This window comes from Protopterus annectens, chromosome 14.part0 (genome assembly GCF_019279795.1).
Source record: "Protopterus annectens isolate FY-2018-M chromosome 14.part0, PAN1.0, whole genome shotgun sequence".
Taxonomy (NCBI): Eukaryota; Metazoa; Chordata; order Ceratodontiformes; family Protopteridae; genus Protopterus; species Protopterus annectens.
In genome coordinates, this window is record NC_056748.1 from 830784284 (window position 1) to 830807269 (window position 22986).

The 22986-nt window shown below is 35.6% G+C and overlaps 1 protein-coding gene across 1 annotated transcript in view; it reads right to left on the minus strand.

Annotated features, from left to right (window-relative positions):
- Positions 1–9718: 9718 nt before the first annotated feature.
- The window catches only part of LOC122789278 (carboxypeptidase E-like), a 366543-nt gene continuing 353275 nt past the window's right edge, over positions 9719–22986 (minus strand). Inside the window, exon 9 of the mRNA XM_044056580.1 lies at positions 9719–10451. Within this exon, the coding sequence (XP_043912515.1) occupies positions 10347–10451 (105 nt within the window). The 3' untranslated portion in view covers positions 9719–10346. The remainder of the gene's footprint in view (positions 10452–22986) is intronic.

Here is a 22986-nt window from a genome sequence, read left to right on the forward strand (position 1 = left end):
CAATTGAGTATTTTAAGATGATGCAAAAGTACAAGAAGTAGGTAAAAACACAAGTACAGTAAAAGCAGATGAAATTTTTTTTTTTTTTTTTTTCTGAACAAGTGCTGAGATCAAAGAAACAGATTTGAGTGCTGAAACTAGAAAACTGGCTAGTTACAAGAAAAAAAAAACAAGCTAGAAGGCTTCCCTCAAACACAGAAGGGCTTGGGGGCTCAGAAGCCTACAAATAGTCTGTACCACTTAACAAGAAAGGCAGGAAATAAGCTTAATTTTTTTTTTTTTTTTTCTATTTCCCAGATGCTCTCTTCCATTTTACCCACATAAAAAGCCTGGCATCCTGAACACTTGGTAAGATATAACACACATTTACTTAACAGTTACCCTTAGCAAACCTAACCACAGAATGAGTAATGTTCTCCAATACCAGGGAACCTTCTTTAAAAATATAGGGGCATTGGGAACAAGCCCCACATTTTGTCCCATTAAAACAATTCCCTACCTGTTTGTTATAAAGGGGTCTCTGTTCAAACCAATTCTTCAAATTACTACCAGTTTTATGCAAAAAGACTGTCTCAACACCCAATAAATTGTAAATATGGGGGTGAGTTCTTATAATATTCCAGTTCCCTCTAACAATTCCCTTCATTTCTTCTGCTTGGGGCTATATTGTACTACCAAGGCCCTTTCAAATGTACTTTCATGCACCATGGGTGCCCTTCTCTCAATACACACACCTAAGAGTAGTTTGTACTTTATTCCCCATTGTGACTCAACATAGTCCATAAGTTGATTAAGAAAATGTGGAGGATACTGCCTAACTAAAAACATATCCACTACTTTGTCTACCTCCCTTTTAGGATCCAACACATCTGAAGTCATCCTAGCAACCTGGATACACTGACCCTTCACCAAACTTCTTTTTAGCTCATAGGATGGCTATTCAAAAAAATCTAAATATGAGTTACTAAAAGTAGGCTTCCTGTAAGTCAGAGATTTAAACCCTTTATCACCATGCATAATTAAAGTGTCCAGATAACTAATTTGATTAAAATCATAGCTAAAAGTAAATCTTAAAAAGTAGAGGAAATATTAAGAAATTCAATAAATTTGAATACATCATGCTCAGGCCCATTTCATAAAATAATAATATTGTCCAAAAATCTCACATACAACCGAACATTACAAAAATATTTGGAGTTGAAAACCTTAGTAATCTCCCACTCCAATAAAACCAGATTTGCATATCCTGGCACACAAGATTCCCCCATGGCAACCCCCTGGGTCTGTTTAAAATATTTGCCTTTAAAAAATATGATTATTATCCAAGATCAATGCCATTAATTCCAAAATCAGATTAATTCTGTCAGTAGTAAAACTAGAAAAATGTCTTACACTATTTTAAAAATACTCAAGCCCTTCTTTTTTAGGAATAAAAGAGAACAAATCCATTAAGTCAGTCATTAAAAAAATCAAATCTGTCTTCCACAATTCCTGTTTAAGCTTTCCTAAAAAAATCTCAGACGTCCTTAACCAAATGGGGGACTACCTGGTATACTGTTTTTAATCAATGATCAATACCACGTTCAAGGAGGTGAGTCTTGGATCCCCCAAAGGCAGATTTAAAACATTTTTATGATCCTTGTATATGAAACATGGTGGCCACAATGGGGTTCTCAACCTTCAAAACCTTGTAAATTTTATAGGTAATTCTCTGATCAATTAAGAATTCTTCATAAATGAATCAATTCTTCTGTAAGGTATTACAACTTCATTCTTAAACACCAGGACATAAGTGTTAGAATCATTTAACATCAAACTCATAATGTTCGAATAATTTAAAGAGTCAAAAAGTATAATGCCCCCACCATTGTCTAGTTTCATAATCCTAATTGTTTTATCATTCTTTAAATTCTCAAATAACTGTCTCTCTTTCATACTAAGATTTGAGTAATGGGGAAATTTTTTTGCTTTTCTTAGAAATTGATAACTTATAAATATTTTCAGAAACTAGCCTTTCAAATGTATTTAAAATCGGGCAAAGTTGTGGGTTAAATATACTTTTCTTTTTAATGTCACCATCCCCAGCCTCTCTAAAACCATTTTGCCTTTTGCTCAAAAAACACTGCTAAATTAAGTTTCCTAATAAAACATTTCAACTCCATTAGGGTATCCATCACATCAAAATTCACATAAGGCACAAACTTCAATTCTTTTTGAAATAAATAAAAATATTCGTCAGTAATATTTTGACTTACATAGTTGATTTACTCTAATTTACCAACATGTGGGAGAGTCAGAAGAGATCAAGCAGTGTCCATTTGAGCTACAGACAGAACTCTCATTTTGGGATGAGGGTGGAGGCTAAATAATATTTGAAATAATGCAATCCCAGGTTGTAGGTGGTGCCTGCTGAGCTTCCCAACATTAGATCAAAGCATGTAACTTCAGTCATCTTTTGAATGTACCAAGTACACCTAACATCCTAATTGGCAGCTCTGCAAAAGACCAAAAAGAAGAACATTGAAAAAAAGTATGCACTTATAGCTGTACCTTGTAACCTAGAAAGATTTTACCAGGTGAGGAAAGGCATGTACTAAATAAAGAGAATAATGGTAAAGATGCAATGTGGAAATAAAAAAAATATTGGACACCTTAGTCTTACACTATAGTCTCTACTGTCTTGCATTAGTGATGCAGTAGATAAACAATGCATGATCATTTATTGAACAGGATTGCACGTAAAGTAATGCATTAAAAACAAAACAGTTGTAGCCAGTTGATAGCCAGTTGAGAACCAGTAATCCTAGATCTCCAAGGCAGCATTGAGGACCACTCAGATGGCAAGCATCCACTACTGTGTAATTCAGTCTTAGTGGTGTTTATGTTGTATGGTGCAGATGTATGTACTTCTTTGTATTTTTATTAATGTTTTTCTTTTCAGACTTTTGCAGAGTTACCAATTTGGATGTTCAGCCTACTTTGTATAATCAAAAGTTAATTGAAGTTAAATGCTTTGATCAAAAAACAGGAAGTCTGCCTCCTGTTTAATTATGTAAAGCAAACTTATGGAAATGTTAGAGTTTATTAGCAGCTACATGAGCCTTCCATCAAAAGAAAGGATAAGTGGGCCATGCATGAGGACTGCGCAAACTGTATATGTTTGTCGTACTTAAATAACACACAGCTGGAAAATATTCTAATAGTCAGATACCAACATAACATAAATTCCAAACATATAAATTGGCAATCAGTGAAATAAAGCAAATGATAATTAATACGTGGCTCTGTGTCTCCTTAACAGTAAAATCAGTGACATACATTATATGCAAGAAAATTAACAAACTGTATAAAAACCAAAAGAAAATGTAAACCAATCAAAGTTAGGAAAAAAAGGTTAATTTTGTAGATACAGCAGTGAATCAGCACACTGTCTTTCGTGATTCTTGCAGAGTCAACAAACTACAACTCAGAAAATTCACATAACAAAGCCCACATATTTAAGCTTATTTTTTCAGTGTGATGCCAATTATGTAATACATAAAAAATATCCAAATGCATGCATGAAAAGTGTGTTAAAAACAAATCATGTTAAAGTGATTAAGCCTCTTATAATTTTCTACAAAACATGACATAGCCTAACTTCAGGCAGCAGAGAATCTGTCCTCAGATTGTCCAGAATGTTCTATAATGACAATCACCACTCATGTAAAAAAAATCCTATGACAAAAACATATTTCTAACTGAAGTATGAAATCATGCACTTAGTTCAGGAGAAGAAAAAAATAATTACACAAATGTCACAAATGATACACACCTGATAAAATATCATTTTACCAAACAAGAAAGGAACAATTCATTATCTATAGAAAAACACCCATTCCCAGGAATACATTCATAGCTAAAATTAAATAGAAGACCACTACAGCACAGTGACTCAGTAGCAAGATCCTGTATTGACAGCTCTGGGGGTCCAGGTTAAAGCCTTATCACTAAAGCCTGTCTGTTTGGAGTTTGCATATTCTGCACTCATCTGCTTGGGTTTTCTACTTGAACTTCATTTTTTTTTTATTTCTCAAAATATGTTGGTAAACTGACCATATTAAATATCCCATTACATTTGCTTTTGTGGCTCAGGTCTTAACTAAAAATGGTTAGTAGACCAACCCTCTTATCCAGATAATAAATAAATACATTAATAAGTAAAAAAAAATACTATAATAGGAAATAGACCTAATATTAAAACATAAATACTTAAAATACATATAAATATGTATCTAGACATTATTATTTACAGCTATAGGAAAAAATTTGTGTATTAAATGGACACAATCAACAAATCATGATGTGCAGAAAATCTTTTCAATAAAAGATAAGTAGGAATAAAATCTTCATAATATCTATAAGGAAATAATAATCAATCAATGAAACACAATTTTAAAAGAACCGAGGCACGCCAGATGTGGGATAGCCAAATTCAGCATCGCTACTGAAAAAGTAAATCAGACTCTACAAAAAAGCAAATATTGCACTCAAATGTACATATCAGAATAAAGTACTTATTGTTTATAAAAGCAGGAGCGATTAGATACCAGATACATCAGCCAGTCCCTGAGACCAGCAGTCATTAGATGGATATCTCAATCCAACATGGAAGCCAATGAGGTGATGATAATTACTAGACATGGAGTAGAAATTAAAAAACAATGTATGCAACCAAACAAGCATTAATACCTATAGAAAGTTTTGTGATCTAATCTATAGTAATTCTGCAGGAAAACAAATCTGTCATCTAACTCAGAAAACAATAAAAATAACTAATTGTCATTCAAATGAGCAGCTAATGACTTAATTATCAATGCTTATTCAACAAAAAGCATCACCTGCAAAGAAAACAATGAAAACTTAAATGACGAAGAAACAATAATTAAAGGAACCAAACCAGCATTGCAACAAATGATATACTACAGAACTGTAAAAATCTATAACACATAAAAAAATATAAGAAAAAGATGCTCATACTGCAGCTGATGAAAAAATATGTCAATACAGCTAAAAGAAAACACAACTGCAGAACAAGTTCAATTGATGAACTGTAAAGATCAAGACACCAGGTAAAAGCTAAGCAACTACTTTCATTGTAAAACAAATGAATGAGCCTAATGAATATAAATCATCATTTCATAAAGAAAAATGTACACTGTTTTCAATTTAATCTACTACAAACAATACAATCAACTGCTTTTCAGTCACATTGACATGGATAAATTATACAAGTTTATTTTTCCACTATTCTTAGGTCAAAAAAACATTCAAAGAACACTGACTCTGTAAAACATGATTTAAAATATCATCTCCCATCCATTGGTCTAACTTTTTTTGAATTGTGTGATATTTGTTGAGGTCATAATGTTGCATGGTAACTATTTCCATATTAGTGGAGTAATTTGAGTAATATATTTCCCTGTCAAATAGCTCTGACAGGTATTGATACAAACATTAATATAATTATGTCTTTGAGTTAAAGAGTTAACATAATTATTAAGACCTAGGATGGCATTCAAAATTTCATCATTAAAAGCTCTGAAGACCAAAACTAATTTACCCCTAAAATATCTATAATGGATAGAATACAAGTTAAAAGACTTAAGTCTACTGTAATTTCTTAGATTTTAGTAAATGCCCTTTGAACAAACTCAGTTTTTTGTAATTGACTTTGACTGTATTCAAGAATAGGCCTTATATAAATCTTGAAAATTTGAATTATATGTCATCATTTAATAAAAATGACCTAAGGATAAGTCATGATCCTCACTCATATTTTGTTTAGATGATTCTTACAATAAAACATATTATTTATTAAAATCCCAAGTATCTTATATTCATTAGTTTTTTATGAATACAGCCATTATTTACCAAAATAAAGGATGTGGCATTGATCCTTACTAAATTTTAAACCATAATTTTTTGACCAAATATCAAGGTCCAATTAATAGTTATTTATAGCACTAAAATCTTACTGATTGGACACAGTGGAAAAAAATTAAACAAATAAGGACCACAAACTCTTTGGTACACATCATGTAACTGGCAGACATTCAGATTTCATACCTCTTATGGTAACACATTACCATCTACAAGTAAGACAATTCATTGTCTAGTTAACAATGAATTATACTTATATTTAACTAAGACTCTGTAAACAGAGTTGTGTGATAAAATATCAAATGCTTTATCTATGAAATAAACACCACCCAACAATAAGAGACATATCCTACTTAGCTTGTTCACAAAATTCCACAAGATTAGTAAGTGTGGATCTACCTGCTGTAAAGCCATGTTGGCCAATGTCTGGTATGTTTAAGCTAATATCTGGATGTTGAAAAATATGTATAAGACATCTTTCAAAATGCTTACATAATAAAGACGTCAAACTAATATTTCTGTAATTAGCTGTATTCAACTTATCACCTTTTTTTCCAAATTGTAGTTACAAAAGATAATATTCCAAGAGTTATGGACTTGTCCAGCAGTTAAAAGTCAATTATAAATGGTATGATGGATGGGAGTTAATTCCTGTTGAAGATTACAAATTAAAATATCAGGAATATTATCTGGTCCCATGGCAATATTCACTCTAATTTTACTTAGACCATCACTAACCATAGATTCCAATATTAATGGATATTTGCCATTACTAAGGGGAAAGGACATATCAGTTGATACAGTACACATACTATTATAATTATGTAAACTAACAAAATATTGATTAAATGCATTAGCAATAGTCAATGTCTGAGAAATTAATATGCCTTGATACATAACAGAGGATATGTAGTTACTTATCTTAGTCAAACTATATATTTGTCATACAGTTTATTGTTTTTAACTTCACTTGCTAATTTAGTTTCAAATCATAGTTTTTCTTTCGCTAGTTAAGATTTAAATGTCTTACAAATTTCATTAAGTTTACTCTTGTTTCTATGAGTTGGATACTTTTTATAATATTTAAATATTTGTTTCCTTTTCTGTCATAAATTAAATGTAAATTTCACTGATATGGGTATGTATACTTATTTTAATACATGTTCTTGTGGTTTAATAGCAATAATAATTATAGTTGCTGATTGTTTTATATTGATTTGTCCATGACTGCCATATGTTGGTCTTTCAGATAAGCTGTCTTGACCAATAAATGCCAAATGTGAGTAAATGCTACAATGCAAACACTAAAGTGGCCAGTGTTGCATTATTACACATCTTTACAAGAAGACAGAAGTATCCTCTTAATTCAGAAAATTAAGCAGAAATGGCCTGCCAAGTCTTTCACAGTCCTCTAAATAAACACTGAATTTAACTTATGTGGCCCACTGACCACAACTCACTAAAAAACAGAAAATAGTTTTTTCAAATTCCTTCAACACCAACAAATCATTAGAAAAAAAGCCAAACACAGTCTCTTTCTTAAAACATATAGTGAAGTTTTATCTTAATGTTCTATCCTAAGATCTGATTGCACTGAAGAAGACTTTTCAGCCGAAACCAGTATGCTTACTTTACTCTTGTCTGAGGTATGTTCATCCACTGTTTAAAGGAATTTGTGCTGACAAACGTGTGCTGGTCTTTTGTTTTTTGTTCATGTCTTTATTGGGCTGTGCACCTTATCCGTACTTGTGGGGCTTTAACTGAGCTATCCTAAGACAACTACATTGACTAGATAAAAAAGAAAAAAAACTTGATATCTGCAGAAGTACAACAAGAAGAACATAATAATAATAATAATAATAATAATAAATGCATAAATAACATTTTCTAGACCTTCTTTAGCTCCATATTATCTCTTGCAGGAAGAAAAAGAAGCTCAGCCAACAGGAACATGGCTAAACTTTACCTCAGCTAATGATTGCTAACGTATTCATAACACTGCATATAACCCCTTCATAAAAAGTAGTGAAAAGTAAAATTACTTTAATTTACTTCAGCTTCCACAATAATCAACACGATTTAGAAAAATAAAACATACAATAAGCACATAAAATATGTAGACGACAGCAATATGATAATATGACTATCATGTTCAATAGGACAGTTTGAATGCATATAGATTACACTTGTGATTTGGAGGTTTTTGTTTAATAAAGAAAATGGAGAAGAGGATTTATTGAATTGCTCTTTGGCTAATATCCGTTCGATCAAGAGCGCCATTTCATAAAGACAATAAGATTTCTTATTACATACCATTGTAATTGTGTCCATATACATTTGCAGCTGACATTTTTCCTACATGCAAGGCTTGTCATACACACTACATGACAAGGTACAAATATGATGCTGTCCTCATCTCTGGTTAGTGCAAGTGGCACAGTATAAACTGAAATCTACATGCCTAGGGTAAACCAAATCACCCGAGATAAAGGAATTTGGTTCATGATTTCTTCCATCATATTGAGTGGAAGTTTCCAGGAATGCTTTTTCAAAGAACCAACATGATCAATAACACAGTTTTGAAAAGCAGTGCTATATAAATCATCCTAAATGATGACTTATGTCAGTTAAGGTGCCTTACACAATTCTAGGTACTCTGAAGATCTAGGCTATTTATGCCATCTCAATGAAGACTTCTTTGAGGTAAGGTATCTCACACAACCCTACGCATACTACAGGTCTATGTTAATTATTTCTTCGTCTGTATGGCAATAGAACATGCCAAACATTCTCAAGGAAGAAGACCATCTTTGATTTTTTTTTTAAGTATTACAGGCTCAGAGTTGATGCAAGTCTTTAGATGACAGAGGTATGTAGATAATGCAGAACATATAATTTGTTTTAATGATGAAAAACAGCATATAACCTGACATATTTGCCACCCAGTTCAAAAACAAGATTACAAGGCAGATTAACAGATCCTTTTTTTTTCCACAAGTTCAGCTTTCATACAGTTCATTTGTGTGCATATTTCTTACAGCAACAGGCCAACTAATTGTTATGATTTGGTGTCCTTATTCTGAGCAGATCTTTTAAAAAAACTTTTCTGCATGTCCTCTCTCTTTGTATTTACCATAGTTTCAGAATGGCTATTTTGGGTTAGGTCTTTCCACTTTTTGCTGTTGCCCTAATATCAGTTCTTGTGCCATTAATATGATCAGTAGTTTCCTCATCATATTAAGAACTCCTGACATTCCACCATCTGAGGTCTTGCTCCTGCTTACTATAACTTGAATCTACCTCAGACCATTATGTTATGAGGGTATAAGCACTCCCATATGACATAGTTAATTTCTTATAAGCGCAGACTGCAGCTCATTTTTGTTTGGTACGTAAGTCTGTCATTCACTTACAGTTAGTAATGAAAGCTATCAAATGTAGCCCACCTACTCAAAGATTAAGCCATTAAAGCTCATTCAGTTAAGAATAAAATATAAAATGGACTTCTACTGAACATGTTTATGTGGGGGTGGCTAAGTCTGGCATGTACCACATGTAGAAGGCTGCAATCCTGAATCTACATAGCCAATATAACTACTACTAAAAACACCAAACCTCTGAGGTGAGCTACAAGCTCTTTCAACAGAATTCCATTTAGTGTAATAAGTAACCTGGACCCATCATTCTTCAGTGGATCTTTCTTTGACAAGATAAACAATGACTGAAACTAACACAGTTTAAATTGTTGAATGTAAAAGTGAGTTGTCATTCTCAAAAGAGAGAAACAATTTCAATCTGAATTTTAAGTTGCATTTTGACATTTATTCATAATATGCATTCAGTAACATCCATATCAATTAATTTTAATATTAAAATACGTTACAGTCAGTAGTTTCTACAGAAAAAAAATGGGGAGTTACTGGATTTTCACAGTCCCAGAAACTAAAGGCTCAAAACCTCAAGTCTACATTTCGTTATAACACAAGAAAGTACTACATTTTAGTCATAAGACCAGAATAAGAATCAGATTAGTAATAGTGGACTGTGGTTTCAGTATGGCAAGAATAACCTATGTGAACAGCAGTCAAGCACCATTAAAGCTATTCCATCTGTTAGCACCAGCTGAAAGTTTACATGAGGGCAAATCATTCAGTTATTAATGTGGGATTCCTTGTTTCTGCTTCTTCTGATATCATTACATTAATGCTGTCTTGCTATAATAAAACAATGCTGCTGAAAAAGAAATGCTAATGCATCAGTCCCAGTTCTTGTAAGTACCAGAATGACTACATTAACAACATTTATCACACAGCTGCAAGACAAATTCGGATTTCATATTTCTTGTATTTTAATGGGCTGTTCTAAATCTAGGCAATAGTTCCGTTTGACATACTTTGCTCCTGACCTATTTAGAGCAGTTTATTTTAGAAATTCAGTGCTTCAGACATCATTTTCCACCACTGAAGTAGTTCCTTTTCTTTTTCTTTCTGCTTTTCTGCAGATGGAACAGCTTTCAGCTGAAAATCTACCTGTGAGGAAAACAATAAAATGTGTTAAATGAAAAAGATACATTTGAATAATCACAGAATTTCTTTATATTTTAAAAATTTTCATTAACTTTTAAAAGTATTGATACACATAGAAAAGAAAAATACACAGATTTTAGCATCCAATATCCAACAAGTTCAAATGCATCACGTACATAAAGTCTGTAAGTCTAACCACCTCAAACAACGGTATATTTTTAGTTAGGCTATGCTAGCAAAGACAATATTTTTCTTGCATTCATTAGTAGACAAAAGTGATAATTCATTACTCTGCGAAGATTTTTTGTTGTAATTCTGTAATAAATATACAGAAAATAATCATATACGTATATTTTCATTTAACAAATGGGTAAGTGACAGTCAAAAGGATCTGTTTCAGCTGTGACTCAAGCTAGAGGAATAAATGTAATAATCATACAAATTGCAATATATCAACATTCATAACTTGCAAAACAAACTAATTAAGAATGGGACATAGGGCTCTCAGCTGTTCGATGTAAGTTTAAATATCAGTAAACATTGTTTTATTAGGGAATATAGTGCAGGATAATTGTCATCACCATTTTCATGATTACATTTCCTTTTGATCTATTCTCAATAAATGTATTTCTTATTGTTTTGATTTATTGAGCAATCTGAAGTGGTTAGGGTAAAGAAATTACTGAGCTAATAACCATGTGTGTATCTAGTTCACTACTGTGTATTTCTATAATTTGTTCTTGTTCATGTATGTTTCACTGATTAGAACCAGTTAATTTACTTGGTTAACAAAGGAAATAATTAAATAAATAAATTAGATGGATTCAAAAATGTGCAAAGTATAATGTGTAACTACAGAAGTAAACAAAATTTAGTCGGCTTATTCAAGCATGGAATGAGCATAACTGGTGCAAAGTAATTGCACAGAATAAAAGAACATCAGATGACTTGAATGCTGGAGGGAAGGACATAGAGAGAAACTGAAAGGATATGTGGGCTAGAAAAAAATAGTAACAGGAAAATGCATGGATGATGGAAGAGGAAGAACCATGTAACTAGTCCCATAATGGAGATTTAAAAGCTGTAATACCAGAAGGGATTCAGCTACAAACAGTGCAAGCTTAGTGAAGGTCCATTCTGAGATTAATTAAGGTACAGGAGGAGTCTGTATCAGGCATGATTGCTTTTGAGATAAACATGAATAACGTTATGGAATGGCTGCAGATGGTAGCTCCAAAGTATTGCAATCTTTTTAGAATAATTTTTGCAGTGATAGGACCAGGAGCTGGCCAAAGTGATCAATCTAGAGATTTTGTGGTGTAAGACTATTCTGGGACTTCCCTACAGTGACTGCTAGGACTAAATATTCCAGTTTGGGTATTACATTATTAGCTGCAACAGATGCATATGTGTCAAGTGTAAGAAGCCTATGGATTTTATATGCATCTTTGACATGTGTAAGAACTTTTTTAACAGTAGACTCAAGGAGGATGCAGAATATCAGCGATGGCTCAAGACTAAGTCCTAGATATTTGTAATTAGCTATTGTTGTGATCTTTTTTCCAAATGATCAGTAATGTTAAGGGCTATGCAAGATGTAGTTTATGTGGACTGCCAAACAACGTGGGGTTTGTTTTACATACATTAAGTTTTAGGTGATTATCCATGAACCAAGAAAAGACTTTGTCAAAAAGATCTTGTAAGACTTCCTGTACTGAGTGCTTGCCTCCTCTTAAAAGGAGAAGATTGTCTGCACAAGAAACCATTTTTAATTAGGAAATGTGTATAGGAATATTACTGCACTCCTAGAAATGGATGAGAATGTTTATGTTAGCCAGTCACTTAATAAATCAGTGAAGACGTTCATCAGCAAAGCAGATTTAAGTTAACTGGGGTGATTAGACTGAAGGGATTAATCTAATCAAAGGTCCTCTTTAGGTCATTAAGTAATGTCCCAGTTAGAATATCCTCATCCGTATTAAGAAAGATGTGGTTAGACACCTGTAGAAGTGCAGCAGTATTAATGCTAGGCTAAAACATGTTAGGACTAATTTAATAGATGGTAATCATTATTTCAAGGGTTGAAAATGGGTCTGCATACCAACTTCTGAAGTAAGTTTCAGATATATAGGGAATCTGCAATCCACTTAAAGTGTTTAGGGGAAGAAGGGGCTAGCAATTTTGTTAGGGTAAACTGTTTGTACTTTTCCAGACATTGGACATTATTCCAGGGCAGACAGAAAGGTTAGATGTGTGAGCAAGGGATTTAGTAATGAAAGAAGAGGCCATTATGAAAAATTCTTAGTACATAATTGCTTCATTGTAAACAGCAGGTTCTTGAAATTTAAAAGGAGTATATTTCCATCAGTAGAAGATGATTCCCTGTACTTTCATATAATGAAATAGCATCACTTACACTTTGCCCTGCTCTGTAGTATGTCTATTCTAGTCTGCTTTCTCAGTGTAGACAATGCTGATACCAGTAGCTCTCTCTCTGAATATGGTCATAAAGTTATTTGGGCTAAGAATTCACAACTTCTCAAGCCTGACAGTATTTCTCAGAAATTCCATTTGAGCTGTATGAGATTGTGATCTAACAACACAGACTAGAGCATTGCAACCTCATCTGCTGCACCCTCACAGTGAATTATAGACAAGAAATAGCTTTCAAAGAAAACATGACCATGTCAGCATCTCTGCCCCATAAGGGCACTCAGGATTAGGGAAAAAAAAATAAAATTAGTAACAAGTATTTATTGTGTTGCTGGCAGGATTGCAATGTGCAAATGTTCATAATAGGATTTTTTTTCACGTTTTGCCTATAGTGGTCATTTAACATCTGGGTGTGGCAGGTTATATGACACTAGGGGAGTACAAGAATGTGGCAATATGAAGTCACCTTCTCATATGTATTAGCATTATCTTTCAAAGGTTGTGGTTCAGATTGTGAGTGGAGGAGATTTGTAGTAAGCAGATTAGAGTTGCTGGCAGTTGACTCATTTTTATATAGTACTAGTATGACTTTCTAAGTGAAGAAATGTGTTTTTAGGATAGGTGGAGTTTGCAATTTTTACTGGCATTCATAGACCTTAGATTGTGTCCATGCTGCTAGTCAGAGGTAAGGTTATTAGATTTCCAATGGCATAAGGCTTAACTGGGGTGAGAAGTACTTATTTAGGATCTGTGCCATATGATCTATGGCATATGCTAGCAGTGGCGCACTACTATTTTAGGGAGTACATATAGTTTTATATAGAAAGAATGGTATTAAAGAAGAAGAGTATAGTATATCAGCATCCTACAAAGGTCCTGGTATTATAAGGGTAAAATACTTAAAGTCTTGTTTTAGCACAGTGAGCCTGTAGTTAAATGAAAAATGTGTAATCATGGTTTGATTTCTTCAAGTCTTTTGGGTTTCTAGCACCATGATGAAAATGGACCCTTTTTCTTAGTCAAAGTATGATTAAATTTCATGAAATTAGTATTGTTTCAATCTTTGAAGTCAGCCAGAAGTGCTCTGTGTAGCACCCATAATGTCCCAAAAACTGACTCCTTCTGTAATTGGTATGGAGTTACATGTATCAGTAGCATATCTAAATATGATTGTAAATTCTTTTTTATGAGCTCCATTATTCTTACAAGTATTGGAACTGTCTTGGTATCCTTCTTCCACACTACCCTCATTTCTACCAACAAATCCAGGTATTTTATGACTCTGTGGCTCTTTGTACATAAAAGACGATATAATCAATGGGTGTAGGAATTTCATTAATCGTTGCTACTTTTGTCTTCTTTTCATGAACTACTATATCTGTTTTTCTCACATCTGTTTTCTGAACTGCTGGTGATGGATGATGCCATGTGATATAAACTTCATCATTCTCTGTAATACTTTGTGGCTCATGTTTTCAATGCTTCTCAATTACTTCAATACCGTAATATTTGCACAATCCTCAGTGCAACAGTCTTGCCACATTATTATGCATTTCAGTATACAGGCTATCTTCTATTAGTGTAACACACCCAGCAACAAGATGTGCAATTGTTTCCAGCTCTGTTTTACAGAACCTGCATTTTTCTGTTTCTCCCACGTGTTCAACTGACTTTGTAAACCATCTTGTACGTAGTCCACTCTCCTGGGCTGCCAATATTAACCTTTCATCTTTTGGTTTAGATAAACCTCTCCTTAACCATTCCTGCATCTGATCCTGATCAACATGAGGTTATTCCAGGCGATCTCTGTGCTTACCACTATACTTATGAATTTTCCACATTTCTTTCATTCCCAACTGATCCTTTTGCTTATATTCTTTTGTTTTTGACACATTCAGTTGCTGTCTGTTTTTTTATCTGTTTCTGTAATCTCCCTTTTTAATTTCTCCAAATTGTTTTGGTTTCTAATACCATGATGGGAATGGACCCCATTCCTAAGTCAAAGTATGATTAAAGTTCATGAAATTAGTATTGATTCACTCTTTGATGTCAGCCAAAAGTGCTCTTCACAGCACCCGCAATGTGCCCTGTAATGACTCCTTCTGCAATTCGTACAGAGTTACATGTATTGGTAGCATATCTAAATATTATTCTAGACTCTTTTTTATAAGACCTGTTGCTCCTACTACTACTGGAACTATCTGGATATCTTTCTTCCACATTGTGCTTGTTTCTGCTTGCAAATCCTGATCATACCTCTCAACCTCTTAGAACAAGAAATCTTGACAAAGCAATATATAAACGTGGGACTAAGGCCCCAAAATAGGGACAATGTTTACATATTGCTCTTACAAACTTAGAAAGTTGACAGAATAACAGGTTTTGCATTATCATGAATTTTCTGAAGGGTATGAAGTCTGAAACTCAAATGTCTGTCATTATTTCCTAACTTCAATCTTTAATAATTTGCCACTAATTTGTCAAAAAAATACAATTTTATGAAAAATGGACATAAAATATGAGACAAAAATCTGGACATTCTGTGAAAATCTGTACAGTTGAGAGGTATGATCCTGATATTTTGTGACTCTGTGTCTCACTGTATGTAGGACACTGTAGTCATTCTGTGTGGCAATTTCAATGATCAATGCTACTTTTGTCTTCTTTTCTTGAACCACTATAGCTGGTTTTCTAGCATCTATCTTTTGAACTTTTGGTAATGGATGATCCCATGTGATGTAGACTTCATCATTTTCTGTGATGCTTTGTGGCTGAGTGTTTTTCAGCCACTTCAATACCATAATGTTTGCACCATCCCCAGTGCAACAGTCTCACCATATTATTATGCCTTTCGGTATATAGTCCTTCTGCCATTAGTATGTTGCAACCAGCAACGAATTGTGCAACTGTTTCCAATTCTGTTTTACAAAAACATACATTTGTCTGTTTCTCCAGCATGTTCAATGGACTTTGTAAACCAACGTGTACGTAGCCCACTATTTTATGCCGCCAATATTAATCTTTCATCTCTTGGTTTGAAATTCGCCTCTCCTTAACCATTCCTGCATTTATTCCTGATCAACATGAGGTTCTTCCAGAAGTTTTCTATACTTGCAACTGTATTTATGAATTTTCCACATTTCTTGCCGTCTCATCTGGTCCTTCACCTTATATTCTTTTCTTTTGTCTTTTGGCACATTTAGTTGCTGCCCAGTTTTTACCCACTTGTGGTTTGATTTCCATTCCTGATTGACGCCGATATCCTTCTGCTAGCCTGAGCAGGGAAGTCATCTGAGATTTATTCTCTTCATGTTTCAAAACTTTCACTACATTTGGGTCTTGTGAGGTCACCAGATATGTATGGAGTCCCACGATTGCAGATCTGTATATGCAATCAATTTCAAGGAGGGTCATCCCTCCTTCAGAATGGGGAATATATAATCTTGATATGCATTGATTTTTATAAATCATTTGAAGAGCATGAAGCATCCTTCTTGTTTTCCTGTCTGATCTATCCAGCACGTTTTGTTGTCAATCACTCCAAAACTGTAAGTTAGGACAGGAAGAGCAAACTGGTTTATAGCATGGATTTTGTTCCTACGTGTCATTGCTGTTTTCAGGATTAATTTAAGTCTTCTAAAGTACTCCTTACTAAGCTTTATTCACATTTGTTCATGTTTTATTGCTGATCCTTCATCAATTCTGAAATATTTATACACTCCCTCCTGCTCAAGTTCTTTTATATCACATTCTTATCCCACACTGATGTTTTCTTGTTGCTGCAGTTTTCCTGCTTTAAAGGTTGCTTTTGCACATTTATCAAAACCAAATGACATTCTTATATCATCTGAAAAAGTTTTGACAACTTGCAGTTGTACTTTCAGTTACTCATCTGATGGGCTATACAGTTTCAAATCTTCAACAAAGAGAAGATGAGAAGTCTTTACACTTTGTTGTTTCCTAGGAGTCAAATTATAGCCATGGCCTAAGCTGTTAAGTAGACAGCTTAATAGGTTAAGGGCAAGGCAGAATAGCAGTGGTGACAGAGAGTCACCTTGGACTATTCCCCTTTGAATTTTTATCCCTGGAATAATAATTTGTCATTTATCATGGCTTAATTGCAAAGCATCTGCCACTGCTTCATGGTCACTGTAATGAAGTTGATTGGTGTAGGGTGTATCTTATACATTTTTAAGCACTCTTTTATCCATGAATGTGGGATACTATCAAATGCTTTTTTGTAGTCAATCCATGCCATACTTAAATTCTTCCCCATTTTACAGTTCTCCACTATGACTTTATTTAACAGCAAATGATCCTTTGTTCCATATCACTTTCTTTTATTGCCCTTTTGTTCTGTTGCTATAATTGAATTTTCTTCAAAATGACTGTAGACTGTTGGCATCAATTCCAGTGTACAGTTTACATGTCGTCAGAAGGCAAGTTACTGGTATATAATTTCTAGGGTAGGTTGCGGGTTCGCTCTTAAGTAGGAGCATTGTTTTTCCTGTTGTTAGCCAGGTTGGTATCTCTTCGGGGTGCACATATAAATAGTTCTTACTCATGGCTAACTCTTCATGCAAAGATGTTAATACTTTTAACCAGACGTTAAGTACTGCATCTGGGCCTGGGGTTTTCCAATTAGAAGCTTTTCTTAACCTTGTTTCAATCTCTGTGGTTGTTACTTCATCCCATTTTATATCCTGTACCTTTGAACTTCTTATTCTTTCTTTTACTTCTATCCATTTAGAATATTTATGTTCCACAGGATCTTTATAGATACTTCTCCAAAATGTATCTATTTTTTTCTTTTTTGTGGTCTTTCAATTCCTTTTACTTTGTTTCCCCAATTCTCTATAAAACTTTTTGGGTCATCAATAAATTGCTTATTTTGTACTTTTCCTTTGTATTTATGTGTGTATCTTCTAAGTTTTTCCGCCTGTGTTGAGATTTTTAGTCTGTTATTTGGAATTGTGCAATATAGATCCTGATCTGTTCTAATACTGCACATTGCTTTTATCACGTCTATCTTTCTAAGTATTTTTGTTGATCTGTTCCCTCTTACATAGTCTTCTAACAGTGACACTTCTTGTCTTAGTTGCTTTATAGTTTTCTCTATTCGATACTTCCATGATGGTATTCGATTTCTCCCCTTTCTCTCCCTCACTACCCTGTGTTCTTGTGTTAGAACTTTATCAGTTATTAATTTAGCTCCACAGTAATATATCCTCTTTACTTCTGTTATATGGCATGGATCTCTATGGACAGTCCTAATTACTGTGTTCATTTTTTTTCAAACTTCTGACCTTTTGGGTTTTATTGACCTTATGCATTCTATTTCTTTCATTGATCTTAATATGTCTATCCATCTCTACTAAGTCAAGCAATTCTTCTCTTAGCTTGTTTTCTTCTAAACGGAGGCACATTTTTTGTTTTCCATTTCCTGTGCTCATTCTGTAGAAAGCTCTATTGCATCTTCCTGTGGCACTTTCTCTTCAATTTCATCCTGTGCCACCCATTACTCTGTCATATGAGAACTCACTGGCCTATCACTCCTAAGCATTAACTGTGTCAGAGTTTCCATAGCTTCCTGTTCCTTCCCTTGCCGTCCAGCTTCAAGTGAATGTTTATACTTATTTCCTGTGGAAAGCTATTCTTCATATGGCACCTGACCAATTGCTTCCCGTTTGCTCTATACATTTGTATTGCTTTCTGAATTAGATTTTCTTCACTGAATCCCTCACTTTGGAGGTACTCCATAACCTCAGTTTCTATTTCTATAACTCCTCCATTACTAATCTCCTTTTCTACTTTTCCTCTTTGTCTTCTTATTTTTTTTATTGTAAAGTTTCCATGTCTAAATTCTTTTGCCTGTATTTCTTTTCAAATCCCTTCGGTGCTGCTCTTTTTGTATTGATTAGTTTTACTTTCTCCTTTGCATAGATATTACACCATATTAGCTCTTTTTTTCTTTCCCATGTCCATAGTTCTTCTTCAGACATCTCCTGATTTTCCTGTTTTTTCTTACTTTGGGGACTCGTTCCATCATGCTGTGATGTAGCCTGTGTTACACCTTCTACATCAAATCCATCATTTTGCAGGCACTCCATAACTTCAACTTCTATTTTTTTAACTTCTACTTTAATAATGTGCTTTTCTACATTCCCTCTTTGTGATATTATGTTTTTATTATGAAGTTTTTCATGTCTGGATGCCTTTGCCTGTATTTCTCTTCTAATATCTCTGGGGCTGCCTTCTTTATGTTGATTAATTTGGCTTTTGCCTTTGCATAAATGAAGTTTGGAACAAAGTTGTCATGGGACATCTTTAATGCAGAGGGGAAGATGAAGCAGGGAGATTAACTATAGGAAGCAGGTAGGGTAGATAGTTAAGGGTCCTGAAGGCTTTTGAGGTGGGATTTGGCTGTTGAGAGTCACATTTGGTGTGATCTTGTTGGAAGCAGGATCACGTCCCAGACAACCTGAGGTGGGAGTAAGGTAGGCCTTGTTTCCCAGTTCTATAAGGAACAGGCAGGGGGACGTGTATATATCTATCTATATATACATATATATATATATATATATATATATATATATATATATATATATATATATATATATATTTATATATATATATATATATATATATATATATATATGGATCCCTATCACAACACCGACCATACAAACCCGACACTCAAAACAATGACACCAAAACACCGAAAACGCACAAAATCGACAACTCACAAAACCGAACACCATAACACCGACACCCAAAACACCGACACACAAAATGTAAACTACACATAACACACAACTATCCATGCACTAACCCCAACCCAAACCCTAACCCTAAGGTCCGACACTACCGCACACTTACCCTACCCGCACCCTAACCCTAACTCACTTAACCCGCCACTAAACCTGCATTCCATCACTATCGCACACTTACCCTACCCGCACCCTAACCCTAACTCACTTAACCCGCCACTACACCTAAAGTCCGTCACTACCGCACACTCACCTTTCCCGCACGCTAACCCTAAATCCTACACTATCTCACACTTACCTGTCCGCTCCCTAACGCTAAATCCCTCACTATCGCACACTTACCTGTCCGCTCCCTAATGCTAAATCCCTCACTAGCACACACTTACCTGTCCGCTTGCACTCACATGTTGCCCATGTCGGTGTTTCAGCTGTCGGGATTTCACATTGTCGATCATCTGTCTCATCGGTCTTCTCGTGTCGGTCTTCTTTGCATCGGTGTTTCGGCGTGTCGATGAAGTCAAGGAGACCCATATATATATATATATATATATATATATATATATATATATATATATATATATATATATATATATATAAACCCATATATATATATATATATATATATATATATATATATATATATATATATATATATATCCCCTTGCTGGGGGTAGTTTTCAGACTTTGTGACACTGGGGTGGTGGTGGAGGGGTATATGTAGGGTAAAATAATAAAAGAAAAAAAAGACAGAGAATAAGATAAATAGTGAATTGTATAGTAGCCTTGTGGTATGGTAGTGTGTGAATGGTTGCATGTGTAGAATGTCTGCTAGGGGGAATCTGAGGAACAGGTAGCAAGCAGTGAGTGCCAGGCTGCAAGGCAGGGTTAATGGACGGCCCAGGGTCTCTCAGGATGTCAGTGGAAGCAGGGCCAGTGGTGTGGGTTTGCAGACAGTAGGGTTCTGAGTTTTGATAGTACTCTCACGTTGCTGGAGGAAGACATGGACCCTTGTTTAGAGGAGATAGGGTCAGACCTTTGGACACGTCTGTGGATTGGTTGACAATGCAGGCTTTAGGACAGTAGGGTGCAGCAATCCTTTTGACTCCTCACATCATTCTTACAGTGAAGGAGAAGATCTGGAGGAGAGAATACGTGGATATTTTTGAGTTAATTGCTGCTGATGGGATGCAGCACCTGATGGGAAGCTGAGACGGTGAATGGGAAAAACCTCTTGGCTGCCTTGGTGGCATTAGGTTGCAGGCATGTGGGTAAGTTTCGGCAGAGGACATGGGAAAATTGGGACTTGGGTTTCATATATTACATGGAGGTGTGGTTGCAAAGGGATAGTACTTTGGCCCTTCAGTTCATGGTTTATTTTCTGACTATACGAGAGGCACAAAGGATACGTCCAGGTGACGCATGGCTGTGGTATGACCAGAAATTCTGCAAGATGAAGGCAGTTGACAAATCCATGTGCTGGGAGGTTAGACACCCTGATATCTGGCTATTCACTATGATGGACAACTTCAGGTTGGAAAATAGAGCTGGTAAGCCTGCAGAAGGGGGTGTCAGAGTTTGTTGGACTTTTAACTCGGGGAGATGTTCCTGGACATCTTGCAGATTCCCCATTCTTGATCAAAGTGTATGGGCGGGCATTCAGTGACATAATGTAGTGGGGGTGAGGGTCAGTTTGTGGGTCAGGTGTCATCCTTTCCAGGTCAGAGAGGATGGAGTGGGCCACCCAAGGGGCTTCAAGGAGTGCGGGGCAGGAACAATTTTCATGGCCAAAGGGGGGGTCCTTTCGGGGAATGAAGAGGTGCCCAGAGGACTCATTCACCTATTAAGGTGCATGTCTTGCGGGATCTGCTGACACAATATCCATTGCTGGCAGTAGCAGTGGAATTGGTTGAGGGTTTTTCGAGGGGATTTTCTATCAAGTCAAGTTTGGTGGGGGATGGTAAGGTGCGGAAAAATCTGAAGTCAGTGCAAGGGAGGGAGGATGTGCTGGGAGCTTTGATTGAGAAGGAGTGTCAGGTGGGTAGGTTGTTGGGCACCTTTGATATTCCACCATTTACTCATTTCAAAGTGTCACCTTTGGGTTTGGTTCCCAAGAAGAGACCAGGTGAGTATCATTTAATACATCATTTATCTTACCCAGAAGGCAACTCTGTCAATGATTTCATCCCTGGAGAGGAGGTTAGGGTGACATGCATCCTTGGATGATCCGGTCTGCATCATTAGAAGTTTTGAGGACCCCTGGCGGGTGAAGGTGGACAATGAGTCTGCCTTTCATCTGTTGCTGGTTCGGGAGGAGGATTGGCCATTATTGAGCATGGTAGTGGGGGATAGTTCTTACTTTGACACAGATATGCTGATGAGATGTGCAGTGACCTGTTCCATTTTTGAAAAGTTTAGTACGGCCTTACATTGGATATGGCAACAGTGGGTGGAAGGACAGAGAGCAGTACATTACCTAGATGACTTTTTGCTATGGGTGAAGGGAAAGAGGGGCACATGTGGCAATAAGCAAGTTGTTGGGGATGTGCGAGGAGTTGGGAGCGCCATTGGCTAAGCATAAGCTGGAGGGCCCGGCAAAGGTGCTATATTTCTTGGATTTGAATGTGGACACGGGTCTAGGTTTATTTCACTTGCTGGGTGAGAAGGTAGATAGTCTACAGGACAAAATAGTATGGATGAGGTCTAGGAGTAAGGTTTGGGTGGTAAATGTCATGGAAATGTTGGGGTTGTTAAATTTTGCTTGTAGGGCAGTGCATCCAGGATGTACATTTTGTAGGTTGGTGGCTTTTCTTTTGAAAGGAGGCAAAAGTAAGCACCACAGGGTAAGGGTTAGCAAGTTAGCATGGCAAGATTTAGCTTTGTGGCTACAGTTTGTACAGCAGTTTAATGGGATCACATTTTGGCAGACAGACTAGGTAGGTCAGGGGGATTTGCAGTTGTTTACAGATGCAGCTGGGAATTTGGGTATGGGAACATTTTTTGTGGGGCAATGGCGTTCAGTGCCATGGCCTCCTCATTGGCTGGAGGAATGGAAGTGGGATGTTGCCTTCTTGGGGGTTATACCAACTTCTGCTGTATCAATGGTGTGGCATGATCATTTGAGGGGTAGGAGGGTAGTGTTTAACTCGGCCAATATTGCTGTGGTGAGAGTTTTGCAAGTTAAGATGGCTACATCTGTATACTTGTTGTTGGTTCTTCATAAGCTAGTTTTGCAGAGTTTGCTGATTAATTTTTTTTTCACAGGGACACATGTGCCAGGGTGAAGAATGAGACTGCTGACAGCCTGTCTTGCTTTCAGTTTTCCATGTTTCTGCAGG